Genomic DNA, 24,399 nt, shown 5'->3' on the forward strand with positions numbered 1-24,399 from the left:
GCTCAAACCCGTGTCCCCTGCATTAGCAGGCGGATTCTTAACGACTGCGCCACCAGGGAAGTCCCTGATATTGTTTTAATGGTCAAAAATTGGGAGCAAACTAAAGGCCCAGATATGACGGATCCATCACATAAATTATGGTAGGAGGATACAGGGAGAGGAGGAAATACCATGACTTTGAACTTCACATACAGCATTGCAGTACCTTTTATTTATACCCGGGCATGAAAATAATTCTAGGGAGGACGTAACGCAAACATTTGACCCAGGCACTCTTGCAGGGGGAAGAATACATGATATTTTCCCCTTCTCTGTGTTTTCGTTATTTATATTAAACATATACTATCAAAGAAAGAATAGACAGTTCCAGTCACAGAAAGGCAGCGCGCACAGCAGCCGAGCCTGGGGCCCGGACCTGACCCTCTCCTGTGCCCCCCGCAGTACTCCCGGCAGGGGCAGGAGGAGGAGGGCCGCAAGCGCTACGAGGCCCAGAAGCTGGAGCGCATGGAGACCACGTGGCGGAACGGGGACATCATCCAGCCCGTCCTGAACCCAGGTAGGAGCTGGGGTGTGGGCCGGGGCCGAGGCAGCGCAGCCACTTCATGAGCGTCCTCTTCCTGGGCCGGTGCGTCCCCTGGTGCTGTCTCCTGGGACAGGCCCTGGGGTCCCGGGAGCACTGTCCCCTTGGCCCTGCACCTTGCAAGCCCCTTCCCAGTCGCACAACCAACCCCGCAGGCCTCAGTGCGTCTGCTCCCGTAGAGTGCTGACCTGGAGGCCCCCGTGGGGAGAGGCCCTGCTTCCCAGGCAGAGGGACGCACGCCTGGCCACGGAGAATTTGTCCCCCAAGTTCGCCTGAGAGTGTGTTCTGGACGGGATTTCCAGCTCATGAAAAAGACAGAAGGGCAGCAGCGTTTCCCACATTGTTGTTCCCCGGCCCGCCGCCCAGACGCGGCCTCAAGTTAGACAGACTCTGAGCGCCCGGGGCTGCTGCCTTCCAGTCTTCATCCTTGTGCCTGTAAGTCCGGGCTGTCGGCTTTAACAGGACGCACCTCCACAGTCCAAACAGGTGAGGGAGGGTTCCCGAGTCCCTGCCAGAACACCGTGCAGGGCTGGGCCTGGGGGCTTGGGGCCTGGTGACGCACATCACCCTCCTCTGCACACACAGTGACCACGTCTTACCGTGTGGAGAGCGGGCTGCACGCCCTCAACCTCCCCATGTTGGCCGGGCTCCTGTGATGGGTGTCCACGTTCCATGTTGGGTCCCGGAGCGACTCCTCAGGGGCCCTGCGCGCGGGTGCTGTGGCTCCTGATCTGGTCCTGGACTGCCGTCTGAGCACTGGCCCCAGGGCGTCCCTCTGCTGCTCCATGTGCCCTGGGCTCTGCCCGCTTGCCGCTGAGGAGGAGCGCGGTGAGCTCTAGTGCGGGGGCTGGAGAAAGCCCCGCCTGCCCGCCCGCCTGCCTTCCTGGCTGCAGCCCACCTTTGGCATCAGGGTGGGTGTAGGGGGTCGGGACTGGTGAACACCTTGCAGGCGTGCAGACTAGGACAGGACTTTCTGGGTTTCGGATTCTGTCGTTTATCGGGGGTGCGCTTGACACCTCTGGCAGTGTCTGTGCGGCTTGTGTAGGGCTCCCCTCATGCTCATCCTTCCTGAGTGCCACCCTCACCTGCCCACAGTGAAGGCCAGGGCACTGGAGGTTGGTGTCCTTACTGTTCTGCTTTTTTATTTATTTTATTTATTTATTTTTGGCTGCATTGGGTCTTCGCTGATGCATGCGGGCTTTCTCTAGCTGCGGCCAGCGGGGGCTTACTCTTTGTCGTCGTGCGCGGGCTTCTCACTGCGGTGGCTTGTCTTGTTGCGGAGCACGGGTTCTAGGTGTGTGGGCTTCAGTAGTTGCGGCACACGGGCTCAGTAGTTGTGGCTCGTGGGCTCTAGAGCGCAGGCTCAGTAGTTGTGGTGCACGGGCTTAGTGGCTCCGTGGCGTGTGGGACCTTCCCGGACCAGGGCTCGAACCCATGTCCCCTGCATTGGCAGGTAGATTCTTAACCACTGTGCCACCAGGGAAGTCCACTGTTCTGCATTTTCAACAAACACCAAAAAAAAAAAAAAAAAAAGGAAAAAAAGAAAAACCTATTGGTATAATAAAATGTTGCTGTTTTGATGAAACCTGATAAAGTTGTATCTTTTAACAATAAAATGTAAATAGACGGTAGTCCACAGGCCTGCGGGCTCTTGTGATGACTCAAGTGTATCCAGGCCCTGGGACACATGCCACCATCAGGCAGCAACCTCAGGCCCAGCCTCTGCTTTCAGGAAGCAGGTCAGGCAAAGGCACGGAGGACTGCAGAGGGACGCAGAGGGGCCGAGAGGCCTCGGGAAAGGCACAGACTCGGTGCCGGGCGCGTTCCTGGGAGAGAGGCTGGAGCGGGCCAAAGGCAGCACTCCTCACCCTGGAAGACAGGTCCTCGCCCAGTCCCTGGGCCCTGTGACTGTGACCTTATTCGCAGAAGGGGCCTTTGCAGGTGGAATCAAGTTAAGGACCTCAAGATGAGGTCGTCCTGTGTTACCCACAAACGTGGGGAGGGCCCCAAATTCTGTAAGAGACAGAAGGGTAGAGACAGTGTCAGCCCAAAAGCAGCAAAGAGGGGAGCTCAGAAGAGGCGCTGGCTGGCATCTGGGGGCTGGACCCACCTGTCCTTGGGCGGTTACTGGCCAGTGCTGGATGGAGGCTGGGGCCGAAGGCTCAGTCTTGAGCTTTGAGAGGCATGAGGTTCATCCTGGTTTACTCCTTTGACGGACTGTTTGGGGAACTGAGATTACTCAGGGTTTTCAGTCAGTTTAAGTTCCTTCACTCATGAGATAATTTTCTGTTTGCCATCCTCTGATTGTAAACCTGATCCATGATGTTTTTCGGGGTCTGTTGTTCTCTAATGAGATTAATGGAAAGTGGCTTCTCAATCTCAAGGTTTCTTGATAGGTTTTTACAAGCTTTTATTGTTTCCTTTTCTGGCCCTAATAAAAGCGCAGCTTTGGGCTTCCCTGGTGGCGCAGTGGTTGAGAGTCCGCCTGCCGATGCAGGGGACACAGGTTCGTGCCCCGGTCCGGGAAGATCCCACACGCCGCGGAGCGGCTGGGCCCGTGAGCCATGGCCACTGAGCCTGCGCGTCGGAGCCTGTGCTCCGCAACGGGAGAGGCCCGCGTACCGCAAAACAAACAAACAAAAAAACCGCATCTTTCTCAGCAATAGGGACTGGCTTTTAACCACTTCTTAAGGAAGTCACATATCCATTCTCTGGACTTTTTGAATACTACAGTGTGCTCTTGTCACTGGGGTCTTCTAACACTCTCCCCCTTCCTGGGAGGACCCCCGCCCCGCCCTGATGAGGCAGACTTGGCCCGAGAGTTGCCACCCGCCCCGCGCCGGCAAGGCCCTCTGGACCTGCTGCTCCCTGTTACTTTTGAAACCAGAATCACATTTCAGCCTCTGTGGCTGTTGCCTAGCAATCCCCACAAGGGGCCAACCTCCTCTTTCAGGTGTCTTTTCAGAGAGTCTGGGAGTTCTCTACAGGCCCAATTCTTCTTGTTGTTTTCTCCATCTGATGAGACAAGATACAATTACGCTGAACCCTCCAACCCACGGCCATTAGTTGCCCAGCCCTAACCGTGTGGGACTGTTTGGCCACGTGACCCACCTTCTTTCTGGGAGCTGTTGGGTTTATGACAAAATCAGCCCTGGGGCTTCCCTGGGGGTCCAGTGGTAAAGAATCCGCCTTCCAATGCAGGGGACGCGGGTTTGATCCCTGGTCAGGGAACTAAGATCCCACATGCCACGGGGCAGCTAAGCCCGCGCGCCACAACTACTGAGCTCGCGCGCTCTTGGACCCGCGTGCCGTTAACTAGAGAAGAGAAAACCCGCACGCCACAACTAGAGAGAAGCCCGCGCACCACAACGAAGAGCCCGCATGCCTCAACGAAGGTCCTGTGTGCTGCAACTAAAACCCGACGCAGCCAAAAGTAAATAAAATAAATAAGTAAATAAAAAATAAATCTTAAAAAACCAGCCCTGCCTCTTCCCCGGCCTTTGTGTTTGAAGCAGTGTTCACCTCTAAGTCCGGTCCCCACTACCGGGACAGCCGGGGTCTTGGTGAGTCACACCCACCCCTCATTCCTGCTCAGGCCCTGGACCCTGCCTCCCTGAGGTCAGCCAGTGCCCGGCCACCCCCGCAGGCTGATCAGCCCGGAGCCGCCCCTAAGAGTGCTTGGTGCCCGTTAGGGGCTTGCGCTGGGTGGGAGAGCCTTCTCCCCAGGGTCTGGCCAGGCCCCGTCACCCCGCTCCCAGCAGCACTTGACCTGGGGGGCGTTGGGGAGGCAGGAGGAGGAATACAGGGTCTGGAGCCGGACCTCTGGGCTTGGATCCCAGCTCTGCGCCCTGGGGACTTAGCCCTTCTGTGCCTCAGGTTCGTCGGCTGCAAGCACGGAAGAGGGAGTTCTGTGCTCGTCTCTGGCTGCCCTGGGCACCTAACTCAGGTTCTGGACCTCATTTTGAAATCGCAGGTTCAAAGATTAGACGCTGCATTAGTCAAGGTCATTGTAGCTGCTTACACTCTAAAATCCTAGCTCCTAATAACTCAGTAGAGGTTTATTTCCTGTGAACTCCTAATCGGGGGATCTCCTCCAGGAGGTGGGGACTCGGGATTCAGGCCCTTTGGTCCTGTAGCTCCGCACCTTTTATCAGGTAGCTCTCGGGGCACCTCGGGAGGGGAAAGAGCAGGGAGGCTCCCCTCTCGGGCGTTTTGACGGCTTGGGCCTGGATGCAGCACTTCCACTCACTCTCCTGTGGCAGGAGAGCAGCCGTGCAGCGGCTGGGAAACGTGGTCCAGCCGTGCACGGGGGAGGGTGAGGAGAGGGGCTGCCCAGTCCTGTCTTCTGGTCACACGTGGTACACCTCACCCTCAAGGACAGCGACCTGGAATCCTGTCCAGCCCCACCATCCATTCGTTAAGGCAGTGCTGGCAGCGATCACGGATAAGCCCCAGGTGTCTGTGCCTTGACCTTGAACTTCGAAGATCCTCTTCACGTTTCCCTGTAGTTCCCCTAAGAAACAGGACGTGAAGAACGGGGGAAAGGCCACTGAGGACAGGAAGTGCCTGATCCAGGGGCTGTGAACCCACAGACACGGTCCCACCCTGCAGAGCCCCGTTGAGTTACAGGCCACGGCCCAGGGAAGGAGGACCTGGGTGTTGGGTGCGTAGGTGTATTTTTTTTTTTCCCATCAGAATTGTGGTGTTTTCTCTCGTTGGAAGCTCATCAGTGCCAGTTCCAAGCACACTGAATCATTAGACACGGCTTAACTGATACTTTAAACATGACTGCAGAACGGTGGGGGGCATCTCTTTGACCAGGTTGTCGTAGTCATTTCAAGTGGCTTGTCATTCGAATAAGTAGATAGTTGACATGACAAAGATTTTTGTATGCTATTTCCATTGTTGGAAATTTTTTTTTTAACATCTTTATTGGAGTATAATTGCTTTACAATGGTATGTTAGTTTCAGCTTCACAACAAAATGAATCAGTTATATATATACATATATTCCCATATCTCTTCCCGCTTGCGTCTCCCTCCCTCCCACCCTCCCTATCCCACCCCTCCAGGCAGTCACAAAGCACCGAGCTGATCTCTCTGTGCTATGCGGCTGCTTCCCACTAGCTATCTACCTTACGTTTGGTAGTGTATATATGTCCATGCCTCTTTATCGCTTTGTCACCGTTTACCCTTCCCCCTCCCCATAGCCTCAAGTCCATTCTCTAGTAAGTCTGTGTCTTTATTCCTGTTTCACCCCTAGGTTTTTCATGACATTTTTTTTTTTTAAATTCCATATATATGTGTTAGCATACGGTATTTGTCTCTCTCTTTCTGACTTACTTCACTCTGTATGACAGACTCTAGGTCTATCCACCTCATTACAAATAGCTCAATTTCGTCTCTTTTTATGGCTGAGTAATATTCCATTGTATATATGTGCCACATCTTCTTTATCCATTCATCCGATGATGGACACTTAGGTTGTTCCATTGTTGGAAATTTTTAAAAACTCTTTTGTCATCGTGCACACACAAACCTCTCAGCTGGTCAGAGCAGCTCCTGAGAGCAGGCCAGGCTTGAGGCTTTTCGTTTGCATTCGTGCTGTAAAGTGGCTACTTGGATGTCTTCTATGAGTGGGACCCAAAGCAAAGAAGGCATAGGAGGGCACCCCGTGGCTCTGGGGGCCTGTTTATCCTTTGAAGAGAGAGGCCCAAGGGAGACAGTCCTTGGAGATCAGGGGTGTCGTGGGCTGGCAGCGCTGGCCTGGAGTGTTTCTCTGATGGCTGTGGTGGCAGAGGGACTTCGCTGGCATCCTCTGTGGCCCTTGGGCTGTGCCCCTCCACCCCGTCTTCCCAGGCCATCTGAAGCCCCGAGGCCAGAGTAGGCGTGGCCCTGGGTGCACCCTTGACTGGCCGGGGCTGTTACCCGCACTTCCTGAGCACAAGGAGGGTTTCGGGTGCGTCTTCTCCACTTGGAGTGAAATTAGGAACCGGGCAGGGCAGAGTTCTGGACGCCTTCTCAGGGCCTCCCTTCTCATCCCGCGCAGCGTGTCCAGCCACATTACCCGAGGCCCAGATGGTCTCGGATGGTCCAGGCCATTCTGGACGCCCCGGGGCCTGGGAGGCAGCTGAGAGAGGAAGCATCTCCTCCCTCCGGTCGTCTGCATCCCCGGGGATGCCAGGGGACCCTGGAGCTCCCCTCCCAGAGCCTTTGGAGTCATCTGTGTCATCTGTTGGCTGGTTTTAGATAGCATCCTTGCACACCTGCTCCCACGGGGCCCACACGCGGGTGGGTGGGCTGGACGGCCGAGTCCTCAGACTGTGGCCTCTCGGGACGGAGTTCTCCACTCAGCTGCTGACCACCAGCTCCTGATGCCGCGACAGGCTGCTGCTTCCGACATCCCCAGCTTGAGGGTTCACCCGAGGGGGGATCTGGGACCTCCTGTGGTGGCTGGCGCCCGCCTCTGCCAGTCACACTGAGCCATGGAAGCAGGCCGGTCGCCAGAACCCCCGGAGGTGGGAACTGACTGTGGGTAATAATGAGAGACCCCTCCCCCCATCCCACCCCGCACCCCAGGCTGCAGCCGCTTCATTGCTTCTGACACAGCCGAGGGCCCTTCCGGCTGAGAGCGTCCCGAGATGCTTGAGTCCTTCCCGTAGGGGCTTCTCAGAGCAGACGGCACTTCACACGCGAGCTCAGAGCTTGAGTCTAAACCTCTCTAAGCCATGAGGCTTGAGAACAAATAGAAAATACCTTGAGTTTGGAAGTCAATCCTTAAGGCCCCAGCTCACCGGAACTCCAGTTTTTCCCACTTCGTGACCCCTTCAGGCAACCACACAGTCTGAGATCCCACGTGGAGAAGCATCAGAAAAAGTCTCGGAGGCAACTGTCGGCACTTAAGAGACCCAGGCCCCGACCTCTGGGTTGGCGCCCCTTCTGGCTCCTGAGCAGCGTTACTTCCTGCACAGACTTCTGTCCACCGCCGGAGACAGGAAGGACCTTTCTTCACCTGCAGGCTGTCCCAGCTGTTCGGGGGCCGGCAGGCTGGCTTCCTCGGCAGCTTGGTCTTGCTGGGGCAGGAAGGGGCTACCCTTTCTGAGTGCCAGCTGTCCGGGCAGGAAACAAACGGGCATCATCCCTCCCGGAAGGCTTTGGGAAGGTGGAAGCAGGCACAGCAGTGGGGTCTGCTCAGAAGACCCACCCCGTTGGAAGAGTCTGTGTCGAGGGATAGTATCGGTTTCTGGAGATGGGGCTTTATTTCATCTTTTTTTTTTTTTTTTTTTTGCGGTACGCGGGCCTCTCACTGCTGTGGCCTCTCCCGTTGCGGAGCACAGGCTCCGGACGGGCAGGCTCAGCGGCCATGGCTCACGGGCCCAGCCGCTCCGCGGCATGTGGGATCCTCCCGGACCGGGGCAGAAACCCGTGTCCCCTGCATTGGCAGGCGGACTCTCAACCACTGCACCACCAGGGAAGCCCTCATCTTTTTTTTGAAGTGCAGCCTCTTACAGATATTTCAGCAGCAGCAGTGCCGCGTGGGTGAGGGATGCCCCCAGAGACTTGGTGCTCTGGGAAGATGAACGGGGGACACTGGAGGAAAGGCCAGCACACCTTTCGGTGCAGTGTGTCCGGGGCCAGGTCGGGACTGAGGGCTGGCAGGAGTCCCAGGGTGAGGTCTAGGGATGCACGTCTGTGGCGTCTCTGTCCAGTTCCGTGTCTCCACCTACCGTTGTGTTTAATGAAGTCGAAATTTAAACTTTTGAGAAGTTGCATAATAAATTGCTAAAATACGGTCAGTGCCTGTTCACAAACTTGAGAATGACAGTCAGGTGGGCGACTGTCTCCTAAGCGAGGGTCACACCAACCCTGGGGGCTTATAGGCAGGAGGTGTTCAGTGGCTGCTCGGGGGTCAGGGCAGGGCCTCGCTGGGGACACTGGTGTCCCCAGGGAGTAGTGTCTTGACCCACTAGCAGAGTGGCTAATTAATCCTCGAAAGCCTTCCCCCCTCACGGACTGGAGCGTTTTGAGACCACGGTTTTCCTTAGAGAAATCCCACCTAAGGTGATGACAGCGGGAAGCCTTCGGTGACCCTGCGAACATCAGGGCGCTGTCGCCACTGTTGGGCCCTTTGGCCGTGGGAATCGATTGGTCCCGTGGCCTAATCTCTCTCCTTTGTGATTCCAGAGCCGAACACGGTCAGCTACAGCCAGTCCAGCTTGATCCACCTGGTGGGGCCTTCCGACTGCACCCTGCACGGCTTTGTGCACGGAGGTAAGGACCAGTGACTCTTGCTGTCCCCTTCCTGCTCCTGGTTCCTTGTTAATTCCCCCCAGGAGGCCATGCTGCCATCTGACCCAGTTTAGGCTCTTGTGTTTAATGAAGTGTACATTTAAACTTTTAAGAGGTTGCATAATAAATTGCTGAAATCCTGTCGGCGCCTGTTTTCAAAATTGGGAATGAAAGTCAGATGGGTGACAGTCCTAAGGGAGGGTCACACGCAGCCCTGGGAGCTCATGGCCACAAGATGTTTAGTGGCGGCCCGTGGGTCAGGGCAGGGCCCTTTGGGGGATAGTGAAGTCACCAGGGAGTGACAGTGTGACCCGCTAAGAAAGAGGGCTTAATTCAGCATGTTTTTGCCTCTGGCGTTTGCATGTGTTTCTTCCTTTAATCAGATTCCACCTCAGAAAATACAGGCCTTGAAGTTCCCAGCTTGGGAACCACGGCTGGAACACAAGAGGACTTAGCTCCAGGCTCACAGAGGGACACTTTTTACTTTAACAGTGTGTAATTATTTTTTTGTGTGATTTAGGGAAAATATAAGTAGCACATCAAACCCGTAATTTAATGGATATTATCATCTCAGATGAGGTCAAAGTAAACTTTAAAAAACAAGTCGTTTTAAAGAAAAACATAAGGGGAAATGTTCTTAAGTGGTTTAGACGTTAGCAGAAGTTGTGTGGGTGGTGGAGTGCGGGCACCGCTCCTCTGGGGGCACCGAGCAATTCATCGTCCCCCAGGCATGACTGGAACTTGCACGTGCCGTTTGTCTGCACTCTTCATTTCCAGTGGCCTGGAATGCCAGGTTCTCCTTGCTTCTCCACTCTTGAAAATTCCTATTGATCCTTCAAAACCCAGTTCCAGTGGTACCACTCTGTGCAGGATTACTCTGATACTTCTACCAGGGGATGCCTCAGGAGCAGGGCTCAGTCTTATTCTTTGTGTTGGCTCCAGGGTTTCACACAGAGCCAGAGAGGTGCTTTGCAGAAGCTTCTTCCGTGAACAAGAGGCACAGGTCAGGCTTGGGTTGAAAAGCTTGGGATGAGGGGCCCTGGACCTGTCAGAATCAGAGAATGGGCCCTGATCTGAGATTTTTTTTTTCTTTGCCGTACACGGGCCTCCCACTGCTGTGGCTTCTCCCGTTTCGGAGCACAGGCTCCGGATACGCAGGCTCAGCGGCCATGGCTCACGGGCCCAGCCGCTCCGTGGCATGTAGGATCTTCCCGGACCGGGGCACGAACCCGCGTCCCCTGCATCGGCAGGCGGACTCTCAACCACTGTGCCACCAGGGAAGCCCCTGAGATATATTTTTCAAGTCTGTTTCTTTTTTTAACTAATCCTCTTCTGTGTATTTCTTTTTTCAATTTCATGATTATTTTCCTCTTTCAACTAAACACTGCTCGCGACGCCCTTAGATATGATTAACTTAGTCCTACCTAAGGGAAGCTCTACTTTACAACAAAGGGTGCTTTCCAGCCCCGTGAATGTTGTGACAATCAGGGTATCTTTCTTCTCTGAGAGCAGCCGTGGCCTTACCAGCCTTCTTGTTCTTTGCCAGCCCTTGCCAGCCAAAGGCCGGGCTTCTGTAACTGCTAAGAACTGTCTTTGAGCCTCACAGAGCTCCGCTCTACCTGAAATTTGTGAAACTCTATGCTAGAAGTTTTGCTTATTTCATCCAGATGTTGGAAGTTCACTAAATGTGGCATTTCCATCATCACTGTCTCCTTGGCAAAAAGTTTATACTCTTCAGTCCGATCTTTCCTCACATGCTGAGAGGCGTCCGTGAAATGCAGGAAGCGAGGGAATTGTTGGAATCCCCTAGAAACCTACAGCACATCGTGCTCATTTACGGAGGCTGTGCGGCTGCATTTAAAACAAGCGCGTTTTTTAACGCGTGTTAAAGAAGCGTCTACAATGGCTTTACAATGTTTAGTGCCTATTTTAGTAGGGGTTTTGTGCTCATGATTTGAAAACCATGCCTAATAATCTTACCAAACCTAATCACTTCTTATAGTGCCTCATAACTCACCAGGCGTGAAGGAACAAAATAAATACCGGACTGGAAACACCGAGCCCTGTGATTTTATTGTATCTTCCTGTAGAGAGAATACTGTCGGCAAGAATGGTGTCTAGGTCATTTGAATGAAAGTCTCCTGTAAACTGTAAATCAGTAGATGCCAATAGCAGGAGGAAACGGTGAACTGAGATGGGTGCTAATTTGGCTTTTATTCAGTAATTCTGCACTGCGTATGGGTCTTTGAAAACCTCCTCCCTGTCCTGTTTTCTGTGATTTTCACACATGGGATAGTCTTCATCTTGAGGACAGGCTCCTACCGGCCACTTAAAAAACACACACACAACACAGATCTTGGCAACGCTGAACTGGTGAGAGATGTAGTAGGAAGGGTTGGAAATCACAGATGGAATCCAGGACTCCTGTCAGATGCTGGGTCTTCCCTCCTTTCCTGGCTGCAGGGACAGAGCCTCCGATAATTCATCGAGGGGATAGAAAAGACGCAGGGAGTGAGCAGAGGGCCCTCGTTTTGCTGTGTGGGAAGGCGGGCTGGCTGCTTCTCCGTGGTTCTGAATTTCAGGGCCTCTGTGCAGAAGCGCTGGCCGGGCTTTTGGCTTCTGCCTTCTGAGTCCTGCATGAATCAATGTGCAGTCTTCTCTTTCTCCTCTTGGTAGTTCTGGGATCTCAGCCCAGAAAAGGCCATTTCTCCTCCGCTCTCCCCTCCCCCGTGGTCGGCTGAAAGGGGTGACCCAGCAGCTATCTGCGGGGCTGTTTAGGTTCTTGCCACAGTCACTCACCCGGGCACCCATCCTTGATAAAAACACTCGGAGTAGGAATTGATTTTACTTCCCGAACATGATAAAAGCCCTAGAGTGAGCATCTTACTCAGAGGGGAGCCCAGAGGATCGTCCCCTGAGGTTAGGAGTAAGGCAAGGGACCCTAGTTGTTTTGGAGATTTTAGCCGCTGCAGTAAAACAGGAGGAAAAAAATAAAGGCACAGGAAGTGGCAGAAAAGAAGTAAAGCTATCTGGCTTTGCAGATGGCGCAGTAACATACCTGGAGAACCCCAGAGATTCAGTGATAAAAGTAACTCAAAGAATTAAAAATTCAGTAAGGTAGCAGCATATAAAATGAATAATAATAAAAAAGGCTTGCCTGAAATAGAAAAACTTCTTTTCATTGTTTTTGTTTGCAGGTCTGTTTGTTTCCTAAGGTGTGTTTTGTGTCAGTGAATTTTAACTCGGATCATGAAACAGGACTTTTCCATAATTTGATGAAAAGGGGGCACGGGTTTTGTGTCTGCGCCTTTGATTCATCTTCTTGAAGATGGCGTTCCCTTCTCCCGCGTTGGTTCCTGAGATGTCCTTTGCTCTGATTTCTTTCCTGGGGGACTCTCCTCGCCCGGCCCTCTGTCGGCTGTTTCCGCGTGGGTTTCCCAGCCCGAGAGGGGGTGTTGCTGTTTGGGGACAGATGGGTGACAGTCCTAAGGGAGGGTCACACGCAGCCCTGGGAGCTCATGGCCACAAGATGTTTAGTGGCGGCCCGTGGGTCAGGGCAGGGCCCTTTGGGGGATAGTGAAGTCACCAGGGAGTGACAGTGTGACCCGCTAAGAAAGAGGGCTTAATTCAGCATGTGAAAGGAAGCGTGCTCCCCAAAGCCGGGACCACTGTGCTTTGCCAAGACCCATCTGGCCGTGAGGGCCAGATCAGAGGGGGGACCCCAGTGATGGGGGCGCGCCAGCTCTGCCCGTGGTGTGCGTGGCTCTTAGCCGTGGGCCCCTGCTGCCTCGCGGCTCACGGCTCCCTGCGCTCAGCCTGTGCCTTTCTTCCCCTCAACGTGCCTCTTGCTCTCCTGCCTCGGTGTCTTTGTTCACCCTGTTCTTCCCACCTGGCGCCGTCCGCCTGCCCATCCCAAATCCCACGCCCTCCTGGTGCCCCCTGAGCCCCTCCCTCCCAGGCAGCTGCACGCCCTTCACCCCGCTCCACGCCACGGCCTCTCTCGTCCTGCCCCCCGTGCTGGTTGTGGTTTTCTCAGGCGCTCGTCTCCTGGACGTCCCCCTGTCCCTTGCCTGTCTCCCGTGGTGCTCTGCAGAGAAGGAGCTCGGTGAACGGCCATTGAGTGAATGAAAGAAATCTTTTGGAAAGACGGTTTGAGGTGACGCTGCCCGGTGGCCATGTCCTGAGCCATTGGCAGCTTTTCTCTGTTAGAATCACGGGCCGTACATCCAGCTGGGCATGTGGCTCCCATGTCCTCAGACTGAGTTGCCGGGTTGGGCCCACTCATAGGACAGGCTCTGCCCTGTGCTTCACGGTGCCCTGTGGTGCCCACGCTCCTGCACGGGACGCGTGTCTGTCTGCCTGACCCCCTCTCCCCACCCCCAGCACCGCGCTTTCTGCTCGGCGCCCTGGGGTGTCTGCACTCCATCCCTCCCGTCCCCCGAGTCCAGTCCCTCTCAGGGTCCTCCCTGGAGCCTGCTGCAACCCGTGCCTCCTGTCAAAGTCATTTCTGACCCAAAGCCGGTGGGCGGGTCTGGCCCTCACAGTTCAGCCGGCTCCCCTCCACCCTGCCACCTCCTTCCCAAGGCCCAGGATCGCCCTTCCCTGCTCTCCTCCGCCCGCTGCCACCCCTTCAGTCCCTGTGCCGTTCCGCCTTCCTTCCTGTCCTGCCCGGCATCGGGTACCCGGGGCCCCATCCTCGCCCCTGCACTCCCCCCCGCCCACCCCGGGACTCCTGTGTCTCACACCAGCCTAGGCCAGCCAGCGGCTCCTGACTCTAGCTGCTCCTTCGGGACGGGCCTCTCCGACTTGATGTCCGGCACGGAGCTCCACTGCTCCCCCTGTGGTGGCGGCCAGGCCACCCTTCTGCTTGTCGAGCCAGAATGCCTGCGGTCCTCCGGAACTCAGTCTCACTTCAAGGCTCTGTCTCATCCGTCAGCCAGTCCTTCGGGCTCTACGTTCAAAACGTCAGAACCTGAGTTCTCGCCACCTCCACCATCGCCTCCAGGACATGCGCGTTACTGTGGAAATGGCCTCACACCTGGTCCGAGTTCCGTGACCAGGAGCAGCCCAGCAGCCTCCCTGGTCCACTCAGAGCCAAAGGCAGGTCAAGCCGGGCCTGCTCAGCCCCCTCGCTGGCTCCCGTCTGACTCCAAGCAGAAGCCCAGCCTTCCGCTCGTGCCGCTTCTCCGCTCCCAAGGCCTCCATGACCCGTCTCCGCCACACGCCTCCCGCCCCACCGTGTCAGCTGCTGGGCTCTGCTCCTCGGGTTCCTGGGACGCGGTGGCGGGAGGTCACCTCCACCTGCGGGCCCTCCGCCTGCTGGTCCCTCTGCCGGGGTTGTGGTCCCCAAACAGCTGCGCAGATCCCTCTCTCTGTCTTCTGGTCCCTGGAGAAAAGGAGAGGGCTTTCCTGACCACCCCCTGTAAAACGGCCCCCACCCCGGCCTGCTTGCTCCCCAGGCCTGGACGGATCCCTTCCCTACGGTGTAGACGGGCCACATGCTGAGTGAAGGGACCAGAGAGAGTGAAGATGAGAGAGAGAAGACGGTCCCTGAGTGAGCAGAGGGGCCCCAGAACTGACGGGGGCAACAGCAGGTCAGCCCCCCAGAGGACACGTGAGGACAGCCCCTGACTCAGCATCTGGCAGCCCCTCCCGTGTGCCAGCCCCGTGGGGGGCTCGGGGACGCAGTCACTGCGCCGCCTGAGACGTCCAGAGACAGAAGTGCTCCTGCAGCACGTCCTGCACACGAGCGTCCAGCTGCCAAGGGGACACACACACAACTGCCCCAGGATCCCGAGGCCGGGGGACCTCGCGGGACCTGAAGGAAGAGGGGGAGGCAGAAACGGCAGCCCCGGGGTGGCAGGGGGCACGCGGGCTGAGAGGAGCCCCCGCCAAGCGAAGGAGGTCTGGGAGGCGAGGCGAGGCGTGCGACCCCTGCACAGACGCTCGTGTCTGCTCGGGTTTCGTGGGGCAGTTATGAAAAAGCGGTCCTCTGCACCTGGAGGAGGAACCGATTTCACAGAAAAATGCAGAAGGAGGCACAGACGCTCCTCTCCAGCTCTGTGACCTCGTTTCGTTGGAGCCCCTGCTGCGTGCTAGAGTGCGTGTCCAACCTGTGGCCAGGGACGAAGCAGGGAGGCCAGGAAGCCGTGTTTCCTCCTTTCAAGGAGATTCTGGTCTCATGGGGTCAAGAGGTGAGGGCGTGAAGGCCAGTGTGGGCCCCCGTTTCTTCATCGCGAGGCTGAGTTGTGTTAGGCGATAGCCCCCGTTCCTTCCAGTTCTCACTTTCCAAGAATCCTTGTTTCTGAAAATACCGTTCTCTGCCGCGAAGACTCCAGAGAGCAGCTTCCTGTCCATCTGGATGGAAGGGCGGGAGCTGGGGTCTGGTTACAGCCCTGAAGCCCCAGGCGCTATGAGCTGCCCGTGAGCTTGCTGCCTCCCCGCCCAAAGGGCCTGCTGACACCCATCCCGGAACTGGTTTCCTCCTGCCCGCACTGGTCCCCTGAGCAGCTGGGGACGTGTGAGGCTCCTGGCCCCTCTGCTTCCCGAGCTGCAAAGCATCTCACCTGAGAAACCCAGCCGGCTCTACAGCCTGCGCACGTCCTTCCCTACGAACGGACCGGTGCTTGGGGTTGTGGTGCCCCGTTAGTCAGCTTTTGCTTCCCCTTTGGTTGCGATCACTAGGGGCACAGACGTCCCCTAACGGTGTCTTTCCTGCTCAGCGTCAGGAGCGTGAATTCTTCTGTGTTAGCCTCACCCCTGCCTGCAGCCTGGACTCCTGGGAGGAAACTGACGCCCTCCAGAGTGGTTGTGGGCTGTCAAAGGCGTGACCTTGCCTCGTGTGGACTCCGGCGAGGCCACCACGTCCCACTGGTAGGGGCTCGTGCGTAACCACCGCCACCTTTCCCTGCTCTCCATGGCATTTGGGGCAGGAACACGTGTGCCCTACTTCCCCTGTTGCCTGTTCAAAACAGGGAAGGCATTGATTCTCAAACAGCAGTAAGCAAACTTAATTGTGACCTTCTGCAGTTCCCTGATACAGAAGTAAGACCGTGGCCTCGTGGCCGGGCAGCCCCCACCCCCACCCCACCCCGGCTCCCTGGGCCTGCGCTGCCCCGGGGCGGGGGGAGCCGCATCCAGCTGTGCCTGAGGCCTCCGCCAGATCCCACCTTTGACATTTGTCATTAGAAACCAATCATCCTCACTCACTGTGCATTAATTTCCAAAAACAACCTTTATTAGCTACCTTAATTAATATTCCTCTGCCCTTGGTCCCGGTTCCCAGAGACCTGCAAGTACATTTGGAACCTGAAGGGGGAGAAGCCAGACAAGTCTCGGGAGGCTGTCGCTCAACCGGCTCTTAGGATAACTCCCCCTGTAATTTCCAAACGGTGGGCTACTTAAAATAAGATGAACTTACTATCGTTTTCTTAATATAGGAGGCCGGCACCCACACCCCTTCAGCTGGGACTAAATATAGAAATGGGGGCATCACGAATCGCCCCCCACAGCGCAGTCGGTGGCGCGGGGCTCTGAGCTGCCAACGGCTGCTTTGGGTTTGCAGCAGGCGCGCTACACGGTCAGCCAGGCAGGCCCGGGAAAAGAAAATTCAGCCTCTATTTTTAAGCCGGTCAACGTGTTGTCGGTACTTTAAAAACAAAACCAAAAGCAAACCTGTAAGCAGTTAAGTGTTAGATTCCAAAATGTCTCCGGTACCCGATGTTTATCTGTATGTTAGTGGCCAGGCAAGTCTTACTTTTTTCCTTCCCATAATTCCTGAAATGAACGTAGTATCCAAGGGCAACAAATCCTACAGTTTTGTTGTCATCTTTTAAATGGCGAATCTCGGGTAATAAGAGCAGCTCACGACAGACTAATTTGCCAAAGTTCTTTTCCCATCGTCAGCGGCACCTATTGTATCTAAATAGGAATGAATTGATGAGGTTTTTCAGTGGGAACCTGGAAAGAGGCTTTTTTTTTTTTTTTTTTTGGCGGTACGCGGGCCTCTCGCTGTTGTGGCCTCTCCCGTTGCGGAGCACAGGCTCCGAACGCGCAGGCTCAGCGGCCGTGGCTCACGGGCCCAGCCGCTCCGCGGCACGTGGGATCTTCCCGGACCGGGGCACGAACCCGTGTCCCCTGCATCGGCAGGCGGACTCTCAACCACTGCGCCACCAGGGAAGCCCGAGGCATTTTTTGAGAAAACTCGGATACTTGATATTTTTAATTAAAGCGTAAAAAAGTGAAGGGGAGAAGGTGACTTCCAGTGTCAAAGAGGGCTGGTGTCTCCCTCTGGCAGGACAGAGGGCCCGGCTGGGCAAAGTAAGAGGAAGGGCAGTTACAAACCAGGCAGCTGGGTTTCTGGTTGTTTCTGTTTTTAAACAAAATTTATTTTTCTCAGTGGACACATTGCTTGTAATGTCTTGTGTCTACCATCATAGATAAGGGTATTTTGTGATAACAGTCTTTCTTTACAAATGTCATAACGGGATGAGATTATGTGGATTTTATCGTCTGTTTTCTGCAAGGGCCATTTTCTCTTAGCAACAGAGAACAAGAATGTCTCAGCCCGGACCCATGCAGCGATGGGTCCAGGGTTGTTCCTCGCCGGGAAGAGGGAAGAGGGCTCGTAATCAACATTTTATTATACAGGCAGACCTTGTTTTATTGAAAAAGCTTCACTTTATTGCGCTTCACAGATTTTTTTTTTTTTTTTTTTTAACAAATTGAAGGCTTGTGGCAACTCTCCATTGAGCAACTCTGTCCAGCACCCGTTTTCCAACAGTATTTGCTCCCTTCATGTCTCCGTGTCACATTTTGGTAATTCTTGGAATATTTCAAATTTTTTCATTATTCTTGTATTTGTTATGGTGACCCAAGATCAGTGACTTTGGTTGCAACAGTTGCTGTTGCAAAAAGATTACAACTCACTGAAAGCCCAGATGATGGTTAGCATTTTTTAGCAATAAATTCTTTTTTATTTAAGGTATGTACATTGCTTTTTTAGACATAATGCTATTGCACACTTAATAGACTACAGTGTAGTAGAAACATAACTTCTATATGCACTGGGAAACCAAAAAATTTGTTTGACCAACTCTATTTCTAAATTCCCTGTATTGCAGGGGTCTGGAACCGAGCTCGCAATGTCTCTGAGGTGCCTGTAATCTCGGTTTTAAGAGTTCAGTTCCTTTCCCTCTAAGTAGCTGCCAGAGTCCACTTTGTGCACAGGACCCCAGAGGACCCGGTTATGCTTCACGCTTCTCCGTCGCGTTTGTGAGAACAGACTCAGGGCCGCCGGGAGCCGCGGGCACAGATTTCTGCTTCCACCGCTGACCCCGTGCTACCCGCACACAAAGCGGGGGTCCGGGAGCCCCGCCTGTAGAAGGCCAAACACTTGAGTTCTGCACAAGTTTGTTTTTCCCCCAGAAACTTTTTCCGTGTAGTGAGCCCTAAAATCTACCTTGCTGTCACTTCCCACTGACCCCACCGTGGTCCCCGGGAGGTAGAGATAACGGAGGTGGGCGGAGATGGTCCAGGTGGGACCTGTCTGGAACTCCTCTCCTTGTGGAGCAGACCTCCTGTCCCTCAGTGCTGGGATTCCTCCTCAGCCTTGTCACCAGCTGCCCGTATATCACTGTCCCACTACCTGGGATCAGCCCCAATTCGGGCTATCATCTGATAGTAGACTCGTGTGGTGGGGTCATGTGTGCCTCCTGACCCGGGCCCTGGGAGGCCAGGGCCTCAGTCCAGGAGCCATCTCTGTAACCACTTGTTTCCTGTGGGTCTCAGCCAATCGCAGTTCTCTCCCTGGTCTCCCAGCTCAGATTTGTTGCTGGCTCTTGGGGTCGGCAGGGGGCTGTCTCTTCACGTGTGAGATGAATAGTGATTTTGTCATCAGACACATCCCCTAGCAGCTCACCTGGCTTTTCCTGGCCTCACCTGGACTCACTGTGATTGTTACCCAAGTTTGGGCCCTGTGACTCGCTATTGGAGCTGCTTCCTGGGGTCGATTCAGCGTTCCTTTGGTCCCCGATTCACTTACTCACTTGCAGCCATTTCTGAGCGCTGTGTGTCAGGTTCTGAATTGGTCAGGACACGGGGACCATAAGGCGTGTCCCCACCGTGTGCCAGCTTCCGTGTCACGTGATGTGATGGTCTGGGGGCGCCACACCGGGCTGACGGGGCAGCAGGCAGCAGGAGCTCAGCCAGCTGCTCGCATTCCCCCACCCCACCCCGTGTGCCCTGGGCTCAGAGCCCATCCTGGCTAGCACATGCTTTGGATCCTGCAGTATATTTAGTAACAGTGAAGTCCCTCGTGGAACCTCTACCTGCACTTTAAAATTTTTTTTTATTTTTTATTTTTGGCTGCGTTGGGTCTTGGTTGCGGTGCGCGGACTTCTCATCGCGATGGCTTCTCTTGTTGCGGAGCACAGGCTGTAGGCGTGCGGGCTCCGTAGTTGTGGCTCGCGGGCTCTAGAGCACAGGCTCAGCAGTTGTGGCGCGTGGGCTCAGTAGTTGTGGCACACGGGCTTAGTTGCTCCACGGCATGTGGGATCTTCCTGGACCAGCGATCGAACCCGGGTCCTCTGCGTTGCCAGGCGGATTCTTAACCACTGCGCCACCAGGGAAGTCCCTGCATTTTGGATAAATGGGGCAAAATGCTGGTTGAAGGAGCTGATTATTACTTGTTCCATTTAGTCTTCCATTCTTAGCTTCTGCTTTTCAGGACCTACAAATAAGGGATTAATTGTAGGTACCTTCTGTGTTCTAAACATTAATCCCAATATAAATTCTTTCTTTCCAAACTCCAAGCCACCCCTCCCCGATGACACCACCCGGTGACTTGGGAGCTCTGGATCCGGGACCCCCACCCTGCACACACGGATGTCGCTGCCACCGCCACCTCTCAGCAGGAACTTGAGCTGTCTTCTCCACAGTCCTGTCTTAGTCTCAGTACCTCGGGATCTGGGTCGAGAGTCGGCGTGGCCTCTGGTGCCCTGTGGTCAGGAGCTGGTCCCCGCCTCTGCCCAAGGGCGTGAGCCAGCATGAGCCATGGATACGTGCCTCTCTGTGCCTCTGCTTCCTGCTTTGTAAAACGGAGACAATAAGGGCCCCTCCCCCTCCGAGGCTGCTATCCAGGGAGGGCCAGCACTCATTCGTTCCTTCGTTCATTCATTTGTTCTTACACTCGGTATGTGCTAAGAGCCTACCATGGGGCCGGCCCCAGGGGGCATCAGTGAACAAGGACTGTGTCCTTCCAGCCCGAGGGGCTCTGAGCCACGCGCTGGAGCATTGCCTGCGCCTGGACCTCCGTAAACGCCCGCTGTTTTTCGTCTAGTTCTCTGCTCCCACCACCATCCTGCACCAGACTCCAGTGTCGCCTTTCTTTGTTTTTCTCTCGAAAAAAATCTCTGGCTATCTCTGTCTCATCTGTTCCCAGAAGGACCCTGATGTGGCTGAGTTCGCTGGTGTCTCCATCGAAAAACAGGACAGCCGCACGTAGTACACATTCCATCATAAATTTCTAACATCCTCTGGTTAAAATGCCCGCAAACCCCACTCCCCGTGACACACGCATACAGTTTTACCAGAATCCCCTCTGTCTCTTCATCCTTCTTGCATTCAACTGTTTCAAGACTTCGGATCGGCCTTTGCTTAATGTCATAAATTATCGTCTTTGCAGCTGTGTTTCATGGCAAATGCAGCCGACCCCAGACACCGAATGAGCTTTGCTGGTCACTTATCGCACTTGGAGTAAGTCTACGGGAAACACCTTCTGAATTCAAGCCTCCAGCTCACACCGAGTCCTTTCGAGAGTGGGACCACTTGTCCGGCTGCTCTAACGACGTGAATTTTATGAGGCGGGTCAGCCTAGGAGCACTCAGTCTGGGCTCTCTCACTCCCTCTAGGAAACAAACACACGCACGTGCACACACACACGCAGGCGCAAACACGCACACTGACCCACGGCCTCATCCGCAGGTGGTGTGTGTCGCCCTTGCCCAGCGTGTTTCCTGGTGTTCTGAGACATTTCCCTCATCTTTCTCTTTCTGTTGACATTTACCCTCTAGACCACAGCTCTCTACCCAAAGCCCCGAATTAAACCAGGGTGGAGGTCAGCGGTGCTCACGAGCCCCTGAGTCTCTGAGCTGCAGCCGCTCAGCTCCTGTTCGCTCTGCACGGTCACCTGCGTGTCCCTGCTGCCACCTCTTCTAATTTGCAGATGCAGAGCCCAAAGCTCGGAGGAGGATCTGCCCGCTCAGGGTCCCCAGCCAGGCGGGGGCAGGGGGCGCTCAGGCCCAGGCCCTCCCAGCTCTGAACCACCATGTGGGAGGGACAGTGCCCTCCCCTCCAGGTGACCTGTATGCTGGCCTGTGTTTTCACCTCTGTGGAGCCCCAGGCCGGTGAGGGACTTGGCTGCTAAGCCAGCACTTGCCCCGCCTTCATCAAGGCCCCTCCCTCACCGTGGGTAGAAAGGCCAGGAAGGACTGGTGCTGGGCTTAGGCATGGCTTCCCGGGTCCATTTCCAATATGACTTAACCCCCCAGAGGCTCCTCGCAAAGCCAGGTGTTACCCCTCGTCTCAGACCTTGAGCGCCAAGCTGCTTGAAGCCCGGAGCCGCCCTGCCCTGCCGGCCGCCCAGGGTTAACACTGGCACCGGTGGTTCTGTTTTCTGCCGAAGAGCCTTTCCCCAGCCTCTCATTTGCACTCTCTCTAGAATCGGACCTTGTGTGACTTTGAGCCTCCGCTGACGCAGTATCTTTGAAAACGCTTTGCGAGCGGCAGATGCCCGCTAACTCTGCCCCGTTGTCTCCATGCTTCGTTGTCATCATCAGGATCTTGCATGAGAAAAGTCGTGGCAATAGAAGCATAATTTTAAAATCAACAATCATAATGTTTTTCTTAAAAAAACTTTTTTATTATGGACGTGCTCATACACACAAAGGTAGAGAGAAGAGTATACCAACCCCCCAGGTATGCCTCTCCCAGACAGAGGGCCCCTCCCTGTCTCCCACGTTCCTTATAACTAGTGTCTTCTGCTGTAGTATCTGTGCGAGGCCTCTGGTCCACTACATATGGGGCTTCTGTCCTGCTTTTAGTTTATTGTATTTTGTTTCCCCTTCACAGTAAAGAGAGTTTTAATTAATCACCAATGTTTAAAAATTGGTGGATTCCTCATAAACTTGTAGGTTCCAGGCTTCTCTTAAAATATCGTTAGTCTGGTCGTGCTGGGCCCTTGTTCCTGGGGCTGAGGGACAGTAGGAGGGGCCGAGCAGCAGCTGTCCCCGCCAGCTCTCCTCGCCGTCAGCTGTCCGGCGTCACCTGCCTGGCCCTGCAGGCACTGAAGTTCACGAGCCCCACCTGAAACATGACTCCCCGGGAGCCAGGGTTTTATGAGCCTGCCTCTCTCTGCATTTTTAGAAATCATGCTGTATCCTTGGGTGAATGTACATAACTTTTTGTTGTTGTTTGTTTTTGGCTGTGTTGGGTCTTCGTTGCTGCGCGCAGGCTTTCTCTAGTTGTGGCGAGCGGGGGCTACTCTTCATCGCGGTGCGCGGGCTTCTCATTGCGGTGGCTTTTCTTGTTGCGGAGCACGGGCTCTAGACGCGCTGGCTTCCATATTTGTGGCTCACGGGCTCTAGAGCGCAGGCTCAGTAGTTGTGGCTCACGAGCTTAGTTGCTCCGCGGCACGTGGGATCTTCCCGGAACAGGGCTCGAACCCGTGTCCCCTGTATTGGCAGGCGGGCTCTTAACCACTGCGCCACCAGGGAAGTCCCCATAAGTTTTAAGATTTCTGATAGTTGTCAGGTAGATCAATATCATTTTGCTGCTTTTATAGGTCAAAATGGTTGAATATTGGCCATTTCATGTAGTTTGACCTAATAAAAGATGTGGTTTAAGGTTTTAAATATAAGATAAGAAGAATATTGTGTTGCCCTTGGTGGGGCAGGAACGGGGGGTGGGGGGTTAGCAGCAGGTATGCCGTCCTGATCCCGTCAATTAAGGGGGCGCAAGCAGAAGAAAACGTCTACGGCCTGAGGTTTTAGACACCTTGGCCCGACAGCGCTCTTTCAGTCAGCCCACTTGTCTAGTTTTGTTTGTTTTCTTATATAACAGCTTTATTGAGATGTAATTCACATGCCGTACAGCTCACCCATTACAAGTCATTGATTTTTAGTCTGTTCAGAGTTACACAACCGTCACCACAATCAATTTCAGAACATTTTCATCACCCCGAAGAGAAGCCTCATAACCACACTGGCAGCCGTTCCCCACTTCTCCCACATCCCTGTCCCTAGGCAGCCACTCACCTACTTTCTGTACCTATGGACTTGCCATTCTGGAGATTTCATATAAGTGGAATCCTCCAAGATGTGGTCTTTTGTGTCTGGCTTCTTTTGTTTTTGTTTTGTTTGCGGCACGTGGGCCTCTCACTGCTGTGGCCTCTCCTGTTGCGGAGCACAGGCTCCGGATGCGCAGGCTCAGCGGCCATGGCTCACGGGCCCAGCCGCTCCGCGGCGTGTGGGATCTTTCCGGACCGGGGCACGAACCCGCGTCCCCTGCATCGGCAGGCGGACTCTCAACCACTGCGCCACCAGGGAAGCCCTGTGTCTGGCTTCTTTTACTCAGCGTAATGTGTTAAGGTTCATCCATTTTGTAGCCTATGTCAGTGCTTTGTTTCTTTTTACTGCTAAATAATATTCCATTGTATGGCTATGCCACATTTTCCTTGTGCATTTATTGGCTGGTGCACATTTGGGTTGCTCCCATCCTGGGGCTATTATGAGTAATGCTCTCATGGGATCAAAGACTCGTGTACAAGTCTTTGCGTGAACGCCTGTTTATATTTCTCTCCGGTGCACACCTAGGAGTGGAATTGCTGAGTCACATAGCAGCTCTGTGTTTAGCCTTTCAAGACCCTCCCAACTGTTTTCAAAGCGGCTGCACCATTTCCACCCCCAGCAGCTGTGTAGAGGGTTCCGATTTCTCCACATTCTCGCTGGCGCTTGGCATCTGGCTTTCTGATTGCAGCCATCCTGGTGGAGAGTGTGACAAAGCTTTCCTGGCAGGATAGGATGCCTGTAGAGGTTAGGAGAATGGTCGTCACTTTGTCAGTGGCCTAGAACTTCAGCCACAGTCATCTTCCAAAGCTCTCAAGGAAGCCAGGTTTGCGGCCCTGCGGGTGGGAATGGGGGCATTGTTTCCCATAACTTGTTTCCAGGACAGGCAATAGGCTCCCCTTCCCCATGTCTAACCTGCCGCCTGCCCTTCTCTGCAGGGGTCACCATGAAGCTCATGGACGAGGTGGCCGGGATCGTGGCCGCGCGTCACTGCAAGACCAACATCGTCACGGCTTCCGTGGACGCCATTAACTTTTACGACAAGATCCGAAAAGGTAAGAGAACTCCGCCAACAAAGAGGGGCACTGCCTTGGCTGCTTGGGTCCCGTGTACAGTTTGCTTTTGGTTCACCCTGCCTGTCCCGGGCCCTGGCCTCTGCCCATCTGCCAGGACATAGGAGCCAGAGCCT

General features: G+C 54.7%; 1 protein-coding gene across 1 annotated transcript in view; it reads left to right on the forward strand.

The window, feature by feature from the left end:
- Positions 1-24,399, forward strand: part of ACOT7 (acyl-CoA thioesterase 7) — a gene marked incomplete at both ends in the record, with an annotated part of 90,202 nt that overhangs the window by 33,541 nt on the left and 32,262 nt on the right. Inside the window, 3 exons of the mRNA XM_082833352.1 lie at positions 442-556; positions 8,764-8,850; positions 24,149-24,265. Coding sequence (XP_082689478.1) covers positions 442-556; positions 8,764-8,850; positions 24,149-24,265 — 319 coding nt within the window. The remainder of the gene's footprint in view (positions 1-441; positions 557-8,763; positions 8,851-24,148; positions 24,266-24,399) is intronic.

The sequence above is a fragment of the Leucopleurus acutus genome (genome assembly GCF_964270905.1).
Source record: "Leucopleurus acutus genome assembly, chromosome: 2".
NCBI lineage: Eukaryota > Metazoa > Chordata > Mammalia > Artiodactyla > Delphinidae > Leucopleurus > Leucopleurus acutus.